Source organism: Eublepharis macularius, chromosome 4 (assembly GCF_028583425.1).
Source record: "Eublepharis macularius isolate TG4126 chromosome 4, MPM_Emac_v1.0, whole genome shotgun sequence".
Lineage (NCBI taxonomy): Eukaryota > Metazoa > Chordata > Lepidosauria > Squamata > Eublepharidae > Eublepharis > Eublepharis macularius.
The window spans coordinates 80,265,213-80,287,828 of NC_072793.1; the positions used below are offsets into that span (position 1 = coordinate 80,265,213).

General features: G+C 39.2%; 1 protein-coding gene across 3 annotated transcripts in view; it reads left to right on the forward strand.

Annotated features, from left to right (window-relative positions):
- The first annotated feature begins 10,456 nt into the window (after positions 1-10,456).
- CANX (calnexin) overlaps positions 10,457-22,616 on the forward strand; it is a 29,640-nt gene continuing 17,480 nt past the window's right edge. The window contains exons 1-5 of one of the 3 annotated variants that reach the window (XM_054978788.1): positions 10,457-10,568; positions 11,575-11,637; positions 20,423-20,611; positions 21,617-21,690; positions 21,971-22,029. In XM_054978788.1, the coding sequence (XP_054834763.1) occupies positions 20,426-20,611; positions 21,617-21,690; positions 21,971-22,029 (319 nt within the window). In that variant the 5' untranslated portion in view covers positions 10,457-10,568; positions 11,575-11,637; positions 20,423-20,425. The remainder of the gene's footprint in view (positions 10,569-11,574; positions 11,638-20,422; positions 20,612-21,616; positions 21,691-21,970; positions 22,030-22,616) is intronic. The other 2 variants (XM_054978789.1, XM_054978787.1) reach the window with 2 other exon arrangements.

The following is a 22,616-nucleotide window of genomic DNA, read 5'->3' on the forward strand; positions in this document are numbered from 1 at the left end:
CCATTCCCTGGTGTGACAAGGAAGGGAAGGCCCCCATGTGAGGCTGATTTGACATGAGCTTCAGAGTGCCCACGTGTAAGGTGAGTCCCCCCCCCACATGCCCCCCCATCCCCTGGGTTGGGTTCCACGGGACTTGGCAACCCCACCTAACATAGGTTCCTACGACAGAATAGTCTAGAGGAGAGAAACTGGTTAAGTTAGTTATACTAAGTTACGTTAAAATAGATAAAAGTTACTTTTACTGAAGCTGATTCACATTCACTTGCATTTTTGTAGTAAGAGAAGAAGAAAAATAAGAAACCTAATCTAAATAACACTATTCCCTGTTTCAAGTGGCCAGTTAATCTGGCTGCACATCAGTGGGAGTATGGGCATGCTTCTTGACATGCTTGCACAAGAGAGTTCTGCTGAAAGGGTCTTACTTCTTCCAAGACCAGGAGGAGAGAGAGAACAAAGGGTACAGAAAGAGGAATCAGAAGCTTTCAGATCAGACAAAGAGTGGCATCGCACAAACATATAGTCTGCTTCTAAAGTAAGGGTAAAATGGGCCTCTCAGTGTCCAGGCATGCTGAGTTGGCTTCTATTCCATCAAAATCTTCAGTAATTTCCCATCTTGGAGTTGGCAACCTTCTAACCATACCAGGTGCCCACCAGTGGTAGGCAAACTCCCGGGGATTTGCCCCCTTATCTGCCGATCGGGGGCAAATTCCCAGAGCGTGCCTGCCACTGGCACGCACCGTGCGCACGCTCCTGCCTCTTGTGCTGGCAGTGGGAGCATCCCCATACTCTGATTTTGCCCCAAACCGGCAAATTGGAGCACGGGAGCACTCACGCAGCTGGCGCAACAACATCACTTACAGAAGTGACGTCATCATGCTGCCACCAGAGCGCGTGCGTGCTGACACACACACAAGGGTAAGTTCCAGACCTCTATCCTCCTGCTGAGAGGATAGAGGGACCTGGCAACCCAAAACCACACACAGAATGGAAAACCCATTAAGGGCCCTGTTACAACCCCTTCTTTCTCTTGAGTAGATGTGGTCTTTAAGCCTTTTACTCTTGCCCCTCTTGGTAGATTGCTGCCACCAGGAATTAAATTCCAGAATAATTTACATTTCTTCCTTTCAGTAACGTGCCCAAGGGTCAGGCTTTTACGTGGTACTATGTGGCCCTGAGGAAAGGAATGGGATATAGGAATGACAGATACTCTGGGATATAAAAAACCAAAGTAAACTTTTATTTTTATAAGAAGCATATCAGTTTCATATTATTTCTAAAACTTGATGGTTTCAAAAGAGTAGTTCTCAATTCTTAAAATTACTTTACTTAAACCCAGTCACATAGATCTTCTCTCAGGCTTCACATACAGTTTGCCTGCTTTTGATATTAATTTTCAGTTACAAGTAAGACCTTTTCTCAGGCACACACACAGTTTGCCTGCTTTTCCTTACTGAATGTTCTTTCACAAACACACAGTTCAGGCTACCACACAGGTTATATTTCTCTTAGACAACATACTCAAGCTCAGGCTGTCTTCTTTTTCCGGACTAAATATTTCTCTAAGAACTGCTTAAAAATTCTGACTTCCTGTTTGGGATCCATGGAGGTCTAACGCAGCTCCACTTGCGGAGCTGACCGGACTGCCGTTTTAACCGGCCGGCGGGGTGAAAATAGCCCGCGGCCGACTGCTCTCAGGCGGGGAGCAGGCAAAGAACGCTCAAGACCCTAGGGTGAGCTAGATCTCGGACGAGGGGGGGCTCTACACAGCGAGTCTCCCCCCGATCCTTGAGGTCCCACCTTGCGACGGGTCGGCTATAATCTCTGCGGCAGTTTTGGGGCCAATTCGGCTGGCATAAGACCTACATACCCAAGCATCGATTGGGGGAAGAAGCTGAGAGGAGAACTTAAAATCGAAACAGCGATTACAACCCGAGAAAAGTGAAGAGAAGGTAAAGATCATTATCTTCTGAGACGGGACAGATTGATAAAAACAGAGAGGAAAAAAAGTAGATTTTTAAACTGCAACAGACTAGTGAAAAGGAGGGGAAGACTCGGCAGGAATCGAATTTAAAAAGAGACTAAGTTTAAAGAAGTTATTAAAGAAATGGGACTATTGTTTTGAATACCTGTGGCTTTGGAGCTGTGAGAAAAAGACACCATCGCGAGATCTGCTGTGGGAAGACGGGAGACAGGAAGTGCGTAATAACAATAGAGTGGCTGGAGAGAAGCGGCCCTTGCTGGAGGGCAGGAAGTAGGGAATCGCCATTTTTGAAAGGGGAAGGGTCGCGGCTTCAGCGGAAGAGGAAGTAGGCCATCTTGGATTACAAAATCATAGAGAAACCATAGAGAAAAGACGCCCGACATTTTGGACTCTTTAAAACTTAATTTCTATAAGAAGACCGGGACATTTAAAATAGAAAAACGTTAAATTTTACGCCACGGAGTTAAGGAAGAGAGCGGATTCGTGGGAGCGAGCTAAAGCAAGCCCCACGATGTCAAAAAAAGAGTGGCAATCGGCAATAGAAAACCTGGATAAAAACCTGGACAAAAAACTTTTAGATATGATTAAAGAACTTAAGGACACGAAATTGGAGCTGATAAAAGAGGTTAAAGAGGTTACACAGACAGTAAAATCGGAGCTGTCAGAAGTGAAAAAAGGTATGGAAACAATACGAAGTGAATTACAAGGAACGCAGCAGAGAGTTAAAACAGTAGAAGACGCGATGGAGAATTTAGCAGACACGCAACAAACAGAGATGAGATTGGTGAAGGGGAGAATGTCAGTTGCAGAAACTAAACATATGGAGAAGCAGCTACGTTTTCGTGGCTTGCCAGAAGTGGAAGGAAAGTCAGCGCAAGAACAGATGACTGAGGTGTTGGCTGAGTACCTGGGGAAGGAGGAGGAGGAAGTTGTGGCTATCCTAGATGTGGCATACCGTGTGAATTCGAGAATAGCAACCCAGAGGAAACTACCAAGAGATGTGATTGTGCAGTTTACAACACGAAATATGAAAGAGAGGATTGTGACAAAACAGTTTCAAGATCCATTGGAGATTGATGGCAAGACGATTATTATAATGAAGGAACTGCCCAGATCAGTGTTACTGGACCGGAAAAAATATAAAGTGCTAATTCAGATTTTGAAGGACATGAAAATCAGGTACAGATGGGAGTTACCGGAAGGAGTGTCCTTTGAGTTTGGAGGGGCCAAAAAACGCATCAGATCTGAGCGAGAGATGGAGCGATTTATTAAGGACAATGAAAAAGACTTACCAACAAGATCATGAGTATGGAGTGTAAAGTATTATCTTGGAATGTAAATGGACTAAACTCACCGAATAAGAGGAAAAATACTTTTCACTGGCTACTAAAACAAAAATGTGACATTGTTTGTTTGCAAGAGACCCATATCAGAAAGCAGGATGTAAAATATTTAAAATCTGGAAAATTGGGCAAAGAATATGTAGCGGCCTCCAACAAGAAAAAAAGAGGAGTGGTGTTGTACATAAAAGAGGAGCTACAGCCAAAATTTGTTATGAGAGATGTGGAAGCTAGATTTGTAGCAGTGGAATGTATTTGGAATTTAAAGAGAGTGTTGGTAGTCGGACTTTATGCACCTAACGGTGCAAAAGAAAGCTTCTTTGAGGATTTAAGGAAGCATTTAGACGATCTTGCATACGACCAGATAATTCTTGCTGGAGACTTCAATGGAGTGACAGACTTGGAACTAGACAAAAAGACTACAACGGCACAAAAGAAAAGAGGACTATTACCAAAGCTTTTTTTTGAGTTGATTCAACAAGAGACTCTTGAAGATGTATGGAGGAGAGAATATCCTAAAAGCAGACAGTTTACTTTTTATTCTGCAAGGCATTCTACATTATCAAGAATTGATATGATCTGGGCCTCAAAAGACTTAGCATTATGGACTAAGGAGGTAGAAATAATGCCTATGGTAGGCTCAGATCACAACCCAATTATGTGGAAATTTGGAAAAAAGAGAAAAAGGAAAGCATGGAGAATAAATGAGGACTTGTTACAGGAAAGAGAGAATATGGAAATACTGAGAAGAGAGACAAAGTTTTTTATACAATACAACGTGAATAAAGAAGTACCAACCAATAAAGTTTGGGATGCTTACAAGGCGGTTGTAAGGGGCATACTAATGGACTTAAATGGTAGAGCAAGAAAGAAGAAAGAGGAGAAAAGACAAGAGATTGAGGAGAAAATAAAAGCCAAAGAAACACAGCTAAAAAAGAGACCAGGGAAAAAGAAGGTATACCAGGAAATTAAAATACTTCAAGAACAGCTAACAGCAATGAGCAATAAAGAATTGGAGTGGAATCTCAAAAGACTGAATCAAAAAGCGTTTGAGGGTGCTAATAAACCTGGGAAGTACCTGGCATGGCAATTGAAGAAGAAAAGGGAAAAGAAGATAATAAATAAAATTTGCGAAGATAACAAAACGTATTTGGAGCAGGCTACCATTAGTAGAGCCTTTTATAAATTTTACGCTAAGCTGTATAATAAAAAAGAAGTAAACAAAGAATCAATAGCGTCATATTTGGAGAAAACCAAACTTCCAGAAATCTCGGAAGCTTGGAGAAATAAGTTGAATAGTGAAGTAACTGACGAGGAAATAAGTAAGGCAATACAATCTGCAAATCTAGGAAAGGCGCCAGGGCCAGATGGACTTACGGCTAAATTCTATAAGACAATGGCTAATGAACTGGCACCATTCCTAAAAGAGGTGATGAATGGGGTTTTAAGGGATCAAAGGATTCCAGAAACTTGGAGTGAAGCGAATATATCATTGATCCCAAAAGAGGGCCAAGACCTGACTAATGTGAAAAATTATAGACCTATATCGCTACTCAACAATGACTACAAAATTTTTGCGAAGATATTGGCGGAGAGATTGAAGGGGTGGCTCTCGGAAGTCATAGAGGAGGAACAAGCAGGCTTTTTGCCAGACAGACAAATAAGAGACAACTTAAGGACAGTGATCAATGCTATTGAATATTATGACAAGCGTTGTGACAAAGAGGTTGGTTTCTTCTTTGTTGACGCTGAAAAAGCGTTTGACAATTTAAACTGGGACTTTATGTTTGCCACTATGGAAAAGCTACAATTGGGAGAAAGATTCATCAGAGCAATTAAGGAAATTTATAGAGACCAGACTGCAGCAATTGTGGTGAATGATGAATTGACCAAGAAATTGACGATAAGTAAAGGAACAAGACAAGGTTGCCCGTTATCTCCATTGTTGTTCATTTTAGTATTGGAGATTCTGATGATACAAATACGTCAAGATGATGAAATTCGTGGAATAAAAATAAAGGACTATTCATACAAGGTCAGAGCATTTGCGGATGACATAATGTTAATTGTAGAGGACCCATTGGAGAACATGCCAAGAGTGATAGATAAGATCAAGGAGTTTGGAGACTTGGCAGGTTTCTTCATTAACAAAAAGAAGTCAAAGATATTATGCAAAAATATGACTAAGCAGAAACAACAATTGTTAATGGAAACAACGGATTGTGAAGTAACAAGTAAAGTGAAATATTTGGGAGTCGAATTAACTGCAAAGAACATAGATCTATTCAAAAACAATTATGAAAAACTATGGACTCAGATAGAGAGAGACTTGATTAAATGGAATAGATTGAATTTGTCGTGGTTGGGTAGGATTGCAGCAGTTAAGATGAATGTGTTACCAAGAGTAATGTTTTTGCTACAGACAATACCAATCATCAGAGACTCCAAACAATTTGAAAAATGGCAGAGGAAAATATCAGATTTTGTTTGGGCAGGCAAGAAGCCTCGAGTGAAAGTGAAAGTTTTACAAGATGCAAAGGAAAGAGGCGGAATGCAACTGCCCAATCTGAGACTTTATCATGATGCAATCTGCCTAGTTTGGTTGAAAGAATGGATGACATTAAAGAACAAGAAACTATTAGCCCTAGAGGGATATAAAAAAATATTTGGATGGCACGCATATTTATGGCATGACAAAGTAAAGGTCAACTCGATGTTCCTGCATCACTTTGTTCGGAGAAGTCTATACATAATCTGGAAGAAGTACAGAATTTATCTACAAGAAGGAACCCCTTTGTGGGTGGTTCCATATGAGGTGATAGACCCGAGAGCTGTTGATAATGAACAACAATGTTTAACGTATAAAGAAATAACTAAAACTGAAGCATCCAAACTTAGAATAAAGACACAAGAGGAACTATCACCTAACTACGATTGGTTCCAGTATAGACAGATCAGAGACTTATATAATTCGGACTCTGTAAAGGGAGGTATACGAATAGAGAATTCGGAACTAGAGCAGACCCTTCTTAAAGAAGATAAGAAAAGAATATCCAAGGTATACCAAGTACTGTTGAAGTGGTATACCGAGGATGAGATAGTTAAAACACAAATGGTGAAATGGGCTATAAACTTTAATAAAGAAATAACAATGGAGGCATGGGAATACTTGTGGAAAACTACAATGAAGACAACGACATGTATTAATATCAAAGAGAACATTCATAAAATGATCTATCGTTGGTACATGACACCAAAGAAGATTGCGCTAGGGAATTTGAATACTTCTAATAAATGCTGGAAATGTAAGAAGCATGAGGGCTCCCTCTATCATATGTGGTGGTCGTGTGAGGTAGCCAGGCAGTACTGGGGGGAAATAATAAGAGAAATGAGTGAAATTTTACAATTTCAAATTAATAAGAACCCAGAACTCCTGCTACTGAACTTGGGAATGGAGGGAATTCCAGCCCAACACAGGACGTTGATATTTTATATGACAGCAGCAGCTAGACTTTTGTATGCGCAAAAATGGAAAGTACAAGAAGTGCCAACTATGGAAGATTGGACTTACAAATTGCTGTATATGGCTGAAATGGACAAGATGACAAGAAAATTGAGAGATCTGGACTCAGGGCAGTTCAACACAGACTGGGAGAAGCTGAAACAATACCTGGAGAAGAAATGGGAGGTGGGAGGAAAACTGTGGCAGTTTGAGAACTACTGAAGTATTGAAGTAGAGGGGGGAGACTTTACCGGGGGGAGAAGAGATAAATGTGAATTAATAAGCAGTCAGATTAATAGATTGACATATATATAGATATATGTAGGTTAACAAACAGAACATAGAGAAAATAATTAATTATAAGGACTAAATATAAGGAGCGATTAACTAACAATATTTTCTTTTTTTTCTGACAAGTTTTGTACCAAACTGAATGTCTGAAGATATAGATGGGTCAAATTGATTGACTACGTGAGGAGAGATATATAGAACTATTATAAAAAGATAGAATGAGTAATATATATAGAGAATAAGTCAAATTGTTTGATATAAACGAATGTATGATCTATATGGTTTATGATATATAGAAATACCTGAAATTGAAAAATTGGGATAAATTGTTTATCTAAGATAGAAACAAAGGCTTACAGTTTGGGCATATAATGTTAAAATAGTTAAGGATGTACTGCTTAGAATAATGGAGAATATATATTTGTTTTAGATAGAGGAAGCTAATAAAAGTAAGGGAAAGGGGACAAAGGGTTGGAAAGCTGTTGGAAGTCAACAAAAAGGGGGGGGAAAGGGAGGGGGTTAGAGATGAAAAAATTGGGGAAAATTGAATGTAAATGTGGAAATAATGGATTCTAACCCAATAAAAATTTTTCAAAAAAAAAAAAAGAACTGCTTAAAAATTCTCACGCTGCACACAGCTTGCCTCTCTTGCCCTGACTGAATCTTTTTTTCTCCACTCTCAGTCTAAAACTGCATTCACTCTGACCAATCAATTGGTTATCAACCAATCATATCACTCACTCACCCCTCTCTTTCACCCCCACTCTTCATCTATACCACACCAAGCATTTAAAGACATATGCACACATTTACTTAAAATCATTACAGGCCCTGTCCATGACATACCTCCCCAGGGCCAAGCATATAATGATCTCAGTCACATAAAAGCTGAGTATGGAAGGGGCTTTATGACTTGGCAGAGTTTACAAGCATCAGTTACAGACTCCGTTAAGGAACAGAGCACTTTATTTAGGAACTAACATACAGAGAGAGAGTACGTGCATGCAAGAGAGCATGTTAGATACATGGCTGGAAAGAGAAGAGAATTTCAAGAAGAAAATGGAAAGCCAAGAATATCATTCTAGGAACAGATGAGGAAATTACACTTTGCCGACAAAGAAAAGCAGAGACTCACATGGATAGTTTCCCACATGCTGCCCCTTGCAGGAGAGCCTTCTTTTCTTGTATCCCAGTCCAGACATTGCACATTCCATATTATGTGGAGTGGTATCTTTGTGGGAAAGTAAATTCAGCATAGAGGAAATACCAAGTTCTATGGGCTCAGCATTATGTGTCGCTTTAGAAAGTTCAATATTCGTTCAATAGTATTATCCCAAGTTGCAGATAAAGTTTGAGGAAGAGAGACATAATCTTCACCCATGTCTAACGTTACATGGGTGGGGATCATGTCTAACATAATATTTGAAAGAGGTGTTTATTGGAGCACTGCTCACATCCAGCAATCCAGCCCTATGGATATTTATTCATGATTCTCACTTTTTTCAATGGAATTTACATTAAGTATACACAGGATTGCAGCCTTAGCTACTACTACATCAGTTCAAGGTTTGTCTTTTTCTTGAAAACATTTCAGCTAAAAAATTCACAACTGTGTATTCTTGAACCTGTGGGATATAAGCAAAATCTTTTGTGCTTAACATTTTTTTACAGAGATGGTTGCGGCTCATTTATGAAACTGCACAACTTGGTAAAGTATAATCAAATAAATAATAAAACTCACAATGTAATATTTTGAATAGGAGAAGAACAGCTAGGGAAACAGCAGGCAGGATATTTCAAGAGCAGCTTTCTTCCTTTCACTCAGATCATCCTTAAGAGGCCTGGTCTGCAGCTCTCTGCCATCTAGTGGATGGCTGCATGAGGAAGGGCATCCTTGTTTAAATCTGAAAGTCCTTCCAGAAAGTGTCTTGTGGATGTTAATATGCTGTTGTTTCAGAGGGCATTTTGGCCATCAGATTTATTGCTCTTGATAATTCTACCATTTTATTGCTCCATCTGCTATGTGTTGATACTGTGTTTTTATTAGATTTCTACAGTATGAGCTTTCCAGAGTCGAAGCTCACTTCATCATACCTTGGAAATCTAGTTGGTATTTAAGGTGCTATTGCACCTGAATCTTCCTCTTTGACTGCAGATCAACCTGGCTATCCACCTGAAACTATGTTTTTATTGTTATTTAAGTATATTTCACCTGTTTTTCTATAGTTGTTAAGCAGTCATTGGGGAGCTTACAGATGCTAAGGGAGGCTGGATATAAGATGCAACTAAGTCCCATACACACCCTTGTTTAAAGTTTCTAGAAAAGCAGTGAGGTTCTGGTTACAGGAGCGTTTAGTGGTTCACCTGAACTCTTGCTTAAAGCTAAGAACATCCCAGTAAGATCTGCCTCCTTGCGGAATAACTGAGCGATTTTCTCTGCCTGACAAATTTTTCCCCGCAGGCTCCTCGGCCTGCAACTTATCTAGAATGTTTTACCCACCATCAGGCGCCTACGGCCTCTTGGGCTAACACCCCGAGGACGTTTTTGTTGTTTCAGAACCTTCCGTGCCATAAAACAAGCAGGGCTACAAATACGGTTGCCAGCTCTAAGTTGGGAAATTCCTGGAGATCTGGGAGGTGAAACCTGGAAAAACCTGGAGAAAGTGGGATTTGGGGAGGAAAGGACCTTGGCATGGCATAATTCCATAGCGTCTACCTCTCAAAGTACCCATTTTCTCCAGGTGAACTGATCTCTGTGGCCTGGAGACCAGTTGTAATTCCGGGAGATCTCCAGCCACTACCTAGAGACTGGTAACCCTAACTGCTAAGTACAACGGAATAGTCCCACTAACCCTAAGTACTGCCAAGCACTTCTGTTCTTTGTATTCCATGTAAAGAAAGACCTAGAATTTCCCCTAAAAGTGTAATTCTGTACAATTGCCCATGGGACGTGGTTTCCTCATTTTAAAGTGTCTCATAGCACACTTCAGCTATATTTTTAACACCAAAAACACCCATCACCCATCCCTTGCTAACTCCCCGGGGAAGGCATCTTAGCCATCCTATATTACGGAGCCCACTATCACTTTAAGAATTAATCGGGTTGTTCTTCATTCTAACTCCTCCTTATCCATGCTACTTACCAATCAGCGTCCACTTCCTGCCTGGACAAGCAGCCAATGGAGGCCCTCCACGAAGGGCAGCTCCGTGAGGCGGGGCTTCAGGCGACAGTCGCCGTAAATGACAGATCCGACTGGCCAACGGGATCTTGAAGAGACGCTAGGGGCGGGAAGTCAGCAGCTGTCTGAATCAATGGGGTAGAAAGACAGCGAACGGTAGAGGCGGAGCTGGTGGCGAGTGAGCGCGCGAGCGGGTGGTGGCTCTTTCTAGAGGGCACGTGACAGGAGCCAGTGGGGCTGCTTGTAGTGCTGAGGCGGGTGGGGTGAGTGGAGAGGTGAGTGCAGACCCGCCCCCCCCCCGAGAAAGGGGCGCAGCAGCCCCTTGGTAACAGGCGCTCTTCTCCTGACGTGTGGGCTCTGGAAGAGGGAAAGTGGGGAGGGGAGGAAATGGACGGGTCAGGGCCATGGGGAGCGCAGTTGGGGTGGCTAGTGAGTTGTGTGCCATGAGACTGTGAGGAAGGGAGGGAGACTGGAAGGATTGCGGCCGTGGTAATGGATGGGGACTGAGGAGAGGGCACAAAAGGCCTGAGGGGAGGGCAGAGCATAGATGCATTGGGGAGTCAAGGCCTGCGGGGGGGGGGGATTCCTCTGAACAGAGTGGGTACTCTTTGCTAAGCATAGTTGGCTTTGGAGGGTGTTGGAATCTGTGTGATTAGCATGAGCTTTTTTGAGGGGTGTAAATGACAATAATGCGAGGGAGAGTGGATTTTCATTGTTCAGGGATGCGGACCAATGTGGTCGTAGTGCAGCCTGTGCACAGCATGACTAATCACTTGAGATTTGGGCTGGGTCAGAGCCCGAGTCTCAAGTTTGGGGCTGTGGACACCTTCTATGTTAGGGGGAACATCAGTGGAAGGATAAGACTCCTGGGGAAGCCAATCTAGAGTGGACGAAAGAAGGTGGCGAAATATAAGGTTCGATGTGCACAGCAGCGTTGAAAAGGGGGTGGGGGTGGGATTTGGCTCTTTTAAAGCACTTTTTGAAAACTGTGTGAAATATGCTTTAGCACAGTTTAAAAAAATATAGGGAATGATTGGGTTTGGTGCCTTCCCATTAAATAGAGACTGTAATCCTTGTCAACGTTTGAGTTGATTTAGAATAAGTATTTGCAGTTATTGCTGTATTTGTGCTCTCAAAATTCAATTTACGAAGTTATTTTAATGCTGCATTAAATTGGTGAACTACTGGGCTATTAAAATGAAACCCTTGATTGTATAGCTCTGAAAATAATTGAAGCAAACAGGCAATATGAAATATAAATAACACCTGACTTATGCTCAGTCTAGACTGGTAGAAGAGATTGTGTGAGCAGAAGAATTTACTGGAATTGTGGAGTTAAAATAGGTAAGGATTTTAGACATGTTTGGTGTGAAGAAGGAAGTGATGATAAAGCATGTGCCATGTGAAAGTGTAGAAGGTCAAAGGTAAACTGCAAAGGGAGAATACAAGCAGTGTCATAACGTAGGAATCTTGAGCTTCAAAAAAGTATTTCCTCATTCTTGTGCATTTGATCAAAATACTTCAGAGTGATTATTTGGAATACTGTTTATTTGCTCTACCACCTGAATTATTTGTTGGGCATTTGTCTTTGTGCAGGCATGAACTAGAAACACCATTTGGGAACAAGAAGTTCTAAATTCTGCGCAGAAGGGCTTTAAAAGTTTTTAAGAATTTTCAGTTCTTGTTTCTGTAAAAGATCCTCATCTATTAAGTGAAGGCTCTCAGACTGCTTGTGAATTTTTCAATGTTTTGTGGGATATTGCTGTTGTGATGTTAGCAGCCACATTTGAATACCAACAAGCAACTATTTAGTTATTTTAAAATAAGTAGATCGTTTGTAGTAGTAATCTTTAACATTATAATATCTAAATATCACACACATGTTTTCTTGAAGACAAAAGCCAATTAATTATTTAATGTATTTCAACACTTCCTTAATTAAAACTGATGAATTATACAATTTCAATAAAATAAAAGGAGGCTAAGTATTTTTGTCACAAATAGTAGGATGTTTCACATTTGTGTTGTATGTGGTTATGTTGAATTGAAATAGCAGAACTCTGCATGTCTCTGAGAGTTAAATTTGGGTGCAGTGTTAAATATGATTAACTGCTTTTATGAAGTTAGACAGCAACTGGGTGTGGTGTCCTAAAATAACTGAAAGCTGCTTTCAATGAAGAGACATCCATTCTAGGAGGTAGTAGTAATGTTGCTATTTAACATTTCACAAAGGACATAAGTCCTTCCTTACTTGTTTTATAGAATACTAGAAAGTAAGGGAGCAGTTTTTTAAAGAAGGGATGTCTAACATAAAGGATACATTTTAATTCTAAATGGCAATGCCTAAACATAGAATTGAAACAAGACAAGAGAATAAAATATTATTATTATATTAAGAAGCATTCTACATTAAAAGAAGGCTTCTGTATTAGAAAAAGCATTCTTAAAAAGTAAAGAATATATTTTTCTTCGAGGAAAATTCACTTCAGTTAAGTTGCACATACTTGTACTGACTTGTTGCAGAAAGTAATTTTACTATGTCAGAGTCCCTATTTTCCTTAATATGCCTCAATGTCCCTAATTTCCTTTAAGATGCCTCAATGATACCTCCTAGACCTGCCTTCAAAGTGGAAGTAGCCTTTTCTGTGTTTGTGTGGTCTTTCATCTTCAGTGTTTGATGTGATGTTTCAGCTCCCTCATCTATATGAGAGAAAAGGAATGCCTTTCACTGGGGAACATGGGATAGTTTCCTAGATACAATTGACAACCTTAGATTTTTTTTTATGAAATTCCTAATCTATGGATATGTCTCAATAACTATTTAAACCTGCTCATAGAAACTTAAATTTGTTTTATATCCTAGGACAGCAATGGTGAACCTATGGCACGCGTGCCACAGCTGGCATGCAGAGCCCTCTCTGGGCACATGAGCCAAGTCGCTGATCACTAGGTCCAGGGCTCAGTAGCTCTGATCAGAGATCACATGGGGTTTGGCCCTCCCCACGTGATTCCTTTTCCTCAAGGCTGCCTCCCTGCTGCCCGTCTCTTTAGCAGCAGGAAGCAGAGGCAGCAGCCGGGCTGCTGGCTGGCTTTCTAAAGAAGAGTAAGCGGCTCTGATTTAATTTGCATCACTTTCAGTTGTGGCTCATGAGTGAGAGAGAGAGAGAGTGCTTGCAAGCCGGGCTGCTGGTGTAAAGAAGGGCAAACTGCTTTGATTTAACTTGCTTTACTTTCAGTCATGGCTCCTGAGTGAGTGAGTGAGAGAGAGAGTGCTTGCAAGCAGGGCTGCTGGTGTAAAGAAGGGCAAACTGCTTTGATTTAACTTGTTTTACTTTCATTTGTGGCTCGAGAGAGAGAGAGAGAGATGTTAATTAGTTCAGACAACTGCATGAGTTGTTTTTTCTTAACTAAAACCTCAGTATTCAGGTTTAATTGCACTGTTGGCACTTTGAAATAAATAAGTTGTTTTTGTGTTGCAGTTTGGGCACTCGGGCTCAAAAAGGTTCGCCATCACTGCCCTAGGAAATCTTCCACATGTGAGATACCTCTTTGTTGACAAGAGAAAAGTAAAAAACTGAAATTACTGAGCTGGCTACAGTCAACTGTGATTTAATGATATGGAGGGACATTTAGCAAGACAGCAGTTTTGGGTGATATCATGAAGAGCCATTGCAGTGTTGTGATTATAGTGTCCAACTAGGATCTGGGAAACCCCGGTTCAAATCCCTGCTCTGCCATGGGAACTTGCTGGGTGACCTTGGGCCAGTCACATTCTCTCAGCCTAACGTACCACACAGGATTATTGTGAAGATAAAATGGAGAGGAGAATGATGTGAGCTGCTTTGCGTCTCAACTAGGGAGAAAAGGTGGGGTATAAATAAAATAAATAAATAAATTGAGGCATCATAATCCTGAGGAGGACAGGAGATGTGATATGATACTAAAGTTACTTTCTTAGGGAGCCAAAAAAAATGTGCAACTTTAGCAAATAAAACTTCAGTTTAGTATGAATATAATTGTAATATAAAATTACAATTCCAATATTAAGCATTGTAGCCCTGTAACTAAGGGCTGAATACCAATTTTTCTGTTGTTTGCTTTAGTTTCTCCTTCATAATTCTTGTGCTCCTTTCCTCCTCGTGTTCTTTTTTCCTCCTCACCTTCACCAACAGGGTCAGCTGTAGTTGGTGCTGCACTAACATTCAGTGGCAGCTACTCTTTATCATGCTTTCAAATTTGGGCCATAAGTCTTAAAGCTGAAAAAAGGAAGACAAGGAGCTTGGGCTTGCATCCTCCATAACCAGGCATGTTTTGAGGCATCTGTTATGGAGGCCCTCCATTCCATCTCAGAAACTCAACCCCAGTTTAAATAGTGCCATGTTTTCTTTTCTGGAAACAAGAAAGTGTGAAACATCACACATAATTGTGGCACATGTGAATAGAATTGCTTTATCTACATACAGATTTTACTTGTGTTAAACAGCAGCTGAGTGTTTTTTTGGATGCTTATAGTAACACAAATTATGACACAGAGCTGCAACTATGCTCCAGAGAACAATCAATTATAAGCATTCCTGATTAGGAAACTATATGTTGCTTATTGTTGCATTTTTGTGCATTTTAAGGAACATATTGTTAGTGTTTATCAACATTTCCTTTGTGTTCCAGGCATTTATTCCTTTAAGCCTTTAGTGCACTACTTGTGCACCCTAATGTGCAAGCGACATGTAATTTTTTTATAGAAGATCAATGCTATAAGGGATATAGAATTTTTGCCTTTACTTCCTTAATGAGTCAAGATGGGCACACAAATTATAGCTGAAAGAGGAAAGAAGACTCTTGTAACTTCCTATAAATTGTTAGGGGAGGCTCACCCTGCTGGCTTTAAAATATTTATAATTACTAGGTAATTGGAGAAGGCTATAAAGACATCTCTCTGCAGGTTACCATGATCCGGTCTTAGAAATATGCACAGAATGTGGGACTTTATATCCTCTGTAACTGTATGTAAGGGATTAATCTAATCCATCTGTGAAACTCTTTTGTCCTGCTTCCTGCAATCATACCAAATTGTAGCAAAACTGAAAGTTAACAATTTACTTGAATGTGTATACAATTTTCAAAAAATATTGTGCTGCAACCAGTTAGATACCAGGAGATATTATTGTAGCCCCTGACCACTGTTAGTAAGGCTGTATGATAGTACACTTACATTCTGGAACATGAGAGAACAGTATCCCAAAGAATTCAAAATAGTAAAGAGTCCTGTAGCACCTTTAAGACTAACCAACTTTATTGTAGCATAAGCTTTCCATGTGTCTGATGAAGAGAGCTGTGGTTCTTTTAAAGTTTATGCTACAATAAAGTTGGTTAGTCTTAAAGGTGCTACTGGACTCCTTACTATTTTGCAACTACAGACGAACATGGCTAACTCCTCTGGATCTGTGCCCAGGAATCCAGAACTTGCCATACCTGATGGAAAGTTTATGGAGAAGTTTAATGTTCTATCACTCCTCTCAAATGAGATGTTCATGTAAATAATGCTATTGCCAGTTTAAACATGTGGAGACATTCTAGTTACACCATCACCATCGTCATTATTTATAGTCCACCTTTCTCACTGAAATTCAAGGTGGGTTACACAGTGCAAGTGAAATACAATATAATCAACATCTCTGACATTAACTGAGCAAAAAACAATAATGACAACAGTTAGGTCATTCAGTGAGCAGATACAATAGAGTATGGTAGCAGGAAAAATTGAAAACAAGCATAAAGTTGAGCACAGAGAAAATCTTTCAGCAACAAAGCATAATTAATTAACATGGCATGTTTAGTAATGTGGAAAACTATTCATGTGCATTTTAACTTGGTAATAAGTTCCTCTGAATTCAGTGTGGCAATCAAGTAGGCATGCATAACAGAAAACATAAAGATTAAATGGCTTGTCATTTGTGTATACAAAGAATAGATACAGAGTAACACCAGTGGAGGACTTCTTGGGGAGGGAATCTCATTTCCTCTTCCCCCTCCCCCTTTTCCTCTTTCACTTCCTGAAAGCTCCCATAGCCTCTCCCCTTGAAAGAGGCCCTTTGTAGCTCCGTAATAAAGTAACATTGGAATGGCTCTAGAATGGGAGAAATGTAGGATTGGGGTCGGGGGAGGGGGGTGGCAAATTGGAAGTGAAAGTGGGAAGCAGAAGGGTTGTTGTGTGGATATAATGGAGATGGCAAGAATGATGATGTACTTGTAAGCTGTTTCAGGGCAAAAAGTAGGAAATGAATGAGTAAACGGAAGTAGTTTCCCAAATATGGTCCTGGTTCCTTGCTGAGGTAATTAGACATGTTGATAGGGACAGAATGCATTGTGGCAAAAGGCCTGTTGATGAGATTTGGGAGTCCTTGATTAATAATCTGAATGTTGTTTCCGGGTGAGGACTTTACTTCCAGCTAACATGGTTGTGTAGTCTAGTCCTTCATGCTTCCTTTAGTCTCTGATTTTGTTCTGTGCACAGCAAAGACTTGTTTTGACGCAAAACATTGAGGAATACAGGATTGAACACCAAGATGTATTGGCAAGCTGTGTTTTATTCTTGCGGTGCTTGTGAGGATTTCAGATGGGCTTGCAGGGTAGCGGTGAGGGGGAGGAGGAAGTGCATGAACCCAGGGATTATTAGGTGGTAGCACATGGTGATTTGATGTATTGTCTGACCATGCCACAGGATTAGAGGGAAGTATGACCATACATCTGTTTTAACTTTGGCTCTTGATATATAGCTTTTTTTTTTTTAAACCACTTTGAAACAGCTTTGTCTATGTCACAAGTGTGCTAATTATCAAATCAAAATATACATGCAACCCAGGGAAGCTGTGCATCCAAAGTTATCTCTTAAGAGCTGCCTTACTGAAAGAGATCAGAGACCCCATTTAGTTCAGTGATGCAGAGAAGTTAGCCGTGTTAGTCTGTGGTAGCAAAATCAAAAAGAGTCCAGTAGCACCTTTAAGACTAACCAATTTTATTTTAGCATAAGCTTTCGAGAATCAAGTTCTCTTCGTCAGAACTTGATTCTCGAAAGCTTATGCTAAAATAAAATTGGTTAGTCTTAAAGGTGCTACTGGACTCTTTTTCATTTAGTTCAGTGTTTTCCTTCCAACAGTGGTCAGCCATATATCTCTGTGACGCTTATTAGCAGGATGTGAAGGTAAAAGCTTCACTCCTTTGCTTGTAAAGTGTTCTGAAGTCTGTTTCACAACAATGGGATTCCATTTAATCTCAATACTATTACAACTACCTTTAATTCTTTAGGTCCTACTCATATTCTCAAGCACATTATAGTTAATTATTTACGTGCAAAAACAAATTTGTGAAAACTGACTACTTAAAATAAGGCTGTTTGTGTGAACTGTTAAATATTATTGATTTCCATTTAGCAGGAGTCTTCTGTGTTTCATCTCCAAGGTACAAATGCAGAATGCTCAAAGTAAAAACTGTTAATATTTAGTCTTGGATGAATTACTGGATCTAAGAAAGGTAAAAACGTGAATCTTTTTAGCTGCTGCTAGATGTCCACCCTCAAATTAATAATTTCCATTATATAATAAGGCAACAGAAGTGTTACAAGTGCTGTTTTGTGACACGTGTATGGATTGGCTTGTTCTGTTCAGAAATGTTGGTGTCTTAAGAAGTAAACTTCATGTCCCACATTTTGCCCTTTAGAAAAAACGAAGTCCAATTTTGACACTTTCCTAGTGATTAGTATTCCTTGAACTGTGTATACGCCACATTTCAATTTTCTAGTCACATGGGATATACTTGGCCATTTGGGAGTATATTTTGAGTTGTTATTGAGGCAAGTGTGGAATTTGCTTCCTAGCAATTTTAATACCTGAATGAGTCTGTCCCACTGTATAAAACTGCATAAAAGATGACCAGAATGATATAAAATAGAGATCTGCCAATCTTATATCTATTTCTAACTTAAGGGGATATCTAAAGAATCAATGACATTGTTCCCATGCACTTCAATATTGGCCTGTGATATAGAGTTAATGTCAATGCCCCAGCTTTGATGTTAGGTGAAAGAGTGAACTAGAAATGGCTTAACAATGTGGAGAATATACTTGAGTTCCCTGTTAGTGTAGAAATTTAATGTTTTCAGAAGTATAAGATTTATATTTAAAACATCTTTGGTATAGTTTTATCCATGCTTTAAGAAAATGCCAGTAATCAATGTTGGTTTATTACAGCAATACTAAAAAACAACAAACAGCTTTGTAGCACCTTAGAGTCAGATTTATAGAAGCATGTGCTTTTGTGGGCTGATACTTATGTGACAATAAGTCAGCTAATTTTTAAAATGCCTCAAGACCAGAGATGTAACATTTTTGGAAATCTTGAAGCCATGGGGAAAAATTTTTCCATTTAAAAAATTTGGCGGGGGTGGGGGGAATTGGAATACATGCAATACTTGCTTTCTTATCAAACTTAAACTTACGTTATTGCTTTGGTTAATATCTTATCATATACAATTGTACTATCTGACATATCCAAAACGTAAAAATATTAATGTCTTAATTTTCTGCTAAAAGTGAATATATTTAAAACAAGCAAGAGGGCTGCTGCAAGCTGCTGGTCCTATGCTATTTTAGCACATGTACATTAATTTTCCATTGAAAAAGAAAACAAATTTTGTAGTAAACACAATATTTGGTCAGTCCCATGTAGTCTGAGTAGGAATAGAAGCGTATTGGATATTGGTTTAAATTAGAACTCTTCATCATGCACAGTGTATTGTGGTCAAAACTAGTCACATCTTGAAAATGTTGTTTGCCTATAATACCGATTGCATTACATAAAAGTATACAGACTGAAGTTGATTAGACAGTATACAAATTATACAGACTGAAATGATTAGTGAGTATCCATGAAAGGTTTGGAAATCAGTAAATAGAATTTCCAGTGACATGCAGTGAGCTCCCACTCTTCTTTACCTGTGTACTTGTCTTAATTTCTTGCCATAATATGAATCATGCTACATGCTGCAATGAGAATGAATAATGCATTTTAAGCAATGATGTTTTAGTGGGATTTATATGAGATTCTGGACAGATTTTTTTCCGTTTGGAGATAAATATTTACATATTGGGCTGGATTCAGTAGGAAAGCTCTTGGAAGGAGTTAGTACAGTGGATTTTTCTGTCTTCTCATAACAGTGTGCAGTTTGTGCTGAAACTCCTCTCTGAGGGTCAGAAGAGCCTCACAAACTAAATGCTCTGCAAGAGGTGGCAGTAAGGGGAAATCAAGTAAAATTGCCTCCTCCTGCAAGCGGCTTGCATTTGCAGAGGAGGAAGGAGGAGGCAGTGTTACTTGATTTCTTAAATATTCAGAGATGAGTTTCAGGACAAATGGTTGGCTTATTGAGAAAGGAGAATGTGGAGAAAGTTCCACCCTGTCAGCTTGTTTTACAGGCTTTTCTGCTGCATTCAATCCATTATAACATACCTATTTGGAATCTCTGTTTTTCATGTAATTTTGGGAGGAGATACTCCAGAGCCCAAGTGATCTGTAGAGAGTAATACTGTGTGTAGACATTTGCATTTATCCTGTCCACAGCAAAACACTAAAGGAGGAAAAATGAACTTTCTGCGTAATATACTTTTTGTAGGATTGAATGGCTCCACTAAAACAAATAAACAAAATCAGTTGAAAAACGTAGACACATGGATATTCATGAGTAATAAGGCAGTTTATTCTTGCTGCTAGATCTGACTGATTTATGGATAATTTTTTCCAAGTTCACAAACTACTAAATGTAACTTCATGATTTTTGTGTTAATTTCAACTATTGGAAGAGCATCTATATGCTGCAGCATATAGTATTCAAGTGTGTAAGTTCTGAGAAGTACATAAGACACATACAACAGTTTTTAAATTTGGCCAGTCACACTATATTTCTTGTTCATTTGGAAACGAGGATGCAATAGTTAAAGTACAGTGAATACACAACTGTTTTCTTATTTATCTGCAAAGTACATGCCTGTTGAATTACGAGGAAGGTTGTATCTAGTATTTGCTGGCAGGCTTAGCATTATCTTATAACAGTCTCCTTTCTTACACTTTTTATATATAGACCATGAGACTAAATTGGTTGCTGTGTGCAGCACTGCTGTTAGTTGGAACCTCTGCTGTCAAGGCACATGAAAATGAATTTGACCATGGTGATGATGATGTAATAGATATTGAAGATGACCTTGATGATGGTGGTGAGGAGGTAGAGGAGCTGAAGCATGAACCCAGTACTCCTCCTCCACCCCCAAAGGTTTGCTTGATTTCTTGATTCCAGGACACTTTGAAGAAGTGGACTGTAATTATATTTTTGTATGCAGCATTTTGGTCTCACAAAGCTCCTAAGGCAGCTAGCAGTAAAAAAAACAAAAATTACAATAATGAAATTAAAACAGCAATTGTTTAAAACTATTTACACATATAAGTACCTTAAATCATGCAATTACTGTCCCACAGTCACTTTGTTTAGCCTAGAGGCCTTCTGGAACAAAAATGTTGTTTGCTTAATTTTGAAGGCTTGTAGGAGAATAGTTACAAAGTTTGAGGGCAGAGGCTGAAACAACCCTTTGGTGTGTCCCATCCAGCCACTTCAAATAAGGTTGGCTTCTGCAGGGATCTCAAGAATTCAGACAGTTTAATCCAGATGGATGTGGTCCGTCAGGTACCGGGAACCCATGCCATTAAGGGCAACACCAGCACATTGAGTTAAGCATGGTGCAATATATGGAATTGTTTTATTCATTATAAACTAGTTTTAGCTAGTATAATACAGCTGTGCTGGCTGTAAACATGACTGGCACAGACTGAAGCTGAAAGATGGGCCAGAAATGCAGTATTGGTTATATGTTAAGCATTCTTGCTTTTGCTGCTTCAGCTGCAGTATTTTTTAAGGCAAAGGGAGCAGGAAGGCACCACCTTTAGCTGCTGACATTTTACTGTAATACATTCTCAGCTTGCAGCAGACTTGGAGCAAGGGATGCTGTTTATTACCTTATAGAGAATAATTGTTAAAGATGTATTGGAGTAAAGATCTGTTGGGCTAAGTTTGTAATCATACTATCAACCTAGATGTATAATAATTTGATGTAAGCATAATAATGTGGAAACCAAAAGTATAAAATACTCACTTTATTATTTTTTGCAAAAACCTACCCTTCCTTTGTGCTCTCACAAGGGCCACCAAGGCTTTGAACATTAGTAATACTAAAAAAAAAGATTTGTATCATTGAATACATACTGCACGTTCTTTCCTCATCAGGTAACTTATAAGGCCCCAGTCCCAACAGGAGAAGTTTATTTTGCTGAGAACTTTGATAAAGGAACTTTGGGAGGGTAAGTGCTAGTCAAAAAAAGCATTAATAGATTTATAACTGGAAAGTATTTCTTATATAGAATCTTGCAGGGCACTGATCACTCATTATTAGCAGTTAGTGATGCCTTTTATTATAATTTTAAAAATGTTTTCTTTAGCATTTTAAAAGATTGACGCCTGGTGATTTTTATATCTCTATTAAGACTAACTAACATCTAACTGGTGAGAAGCCATATTTAAATGATTTTTTTTTTGCTGTTAATGCCCTTTCTCCTGTAGTCTTTGGTTTTTTAATTTCAGATGGGTCCTTTCCAAAGCTAAGAAAGAGGATACGGATGATGAAATTGCCAAATATGATGGTGAGTACAGCAACTTGCTCACTATCCTGTGTGCTATGAACGGAAATATTTACATTTTGGGTCACCAGTATTGTGTGCTTAGGTTTTGGGCTTCCCCACCAGCCATTATAGAACACAGAGAATACATACTTCTCATGTTCATTAAGTTAAGATCGTTGTCTTGCAGAAGGACTTTGATACTCTTATACTCTTAAGTTATTGTAGCTGTTGTAGAAACACATCTTTTGTATCCAAGGTTCTGTATCTTGTTGGGCTATGATTTGTCAGACTTTATAAGGAACATTTATGTGGCCATGCATAATAGATTCCTGTGAAATCTCTAGCTACTTGTACATAAAACAAACAGTGAAAGATGGTTATTTTCTGGAAAGAGTTCAATTAATATTTTTAAACAAAACGTATACTTCTGTCTTAGAATTTGTTGTGTAAACTAATGTTTTTGTGTAATAAATATAATTTGTGTAAGTTTGATTCATTAGATTGAAGGTGTAAAACAAACTGAGATCCTAATAAAAGAAAATGCATTATGCTTAAACCCGCTGGTAAACTTGTCCCATTGACTTACATGGGACTAAAGCTGCCTTTGC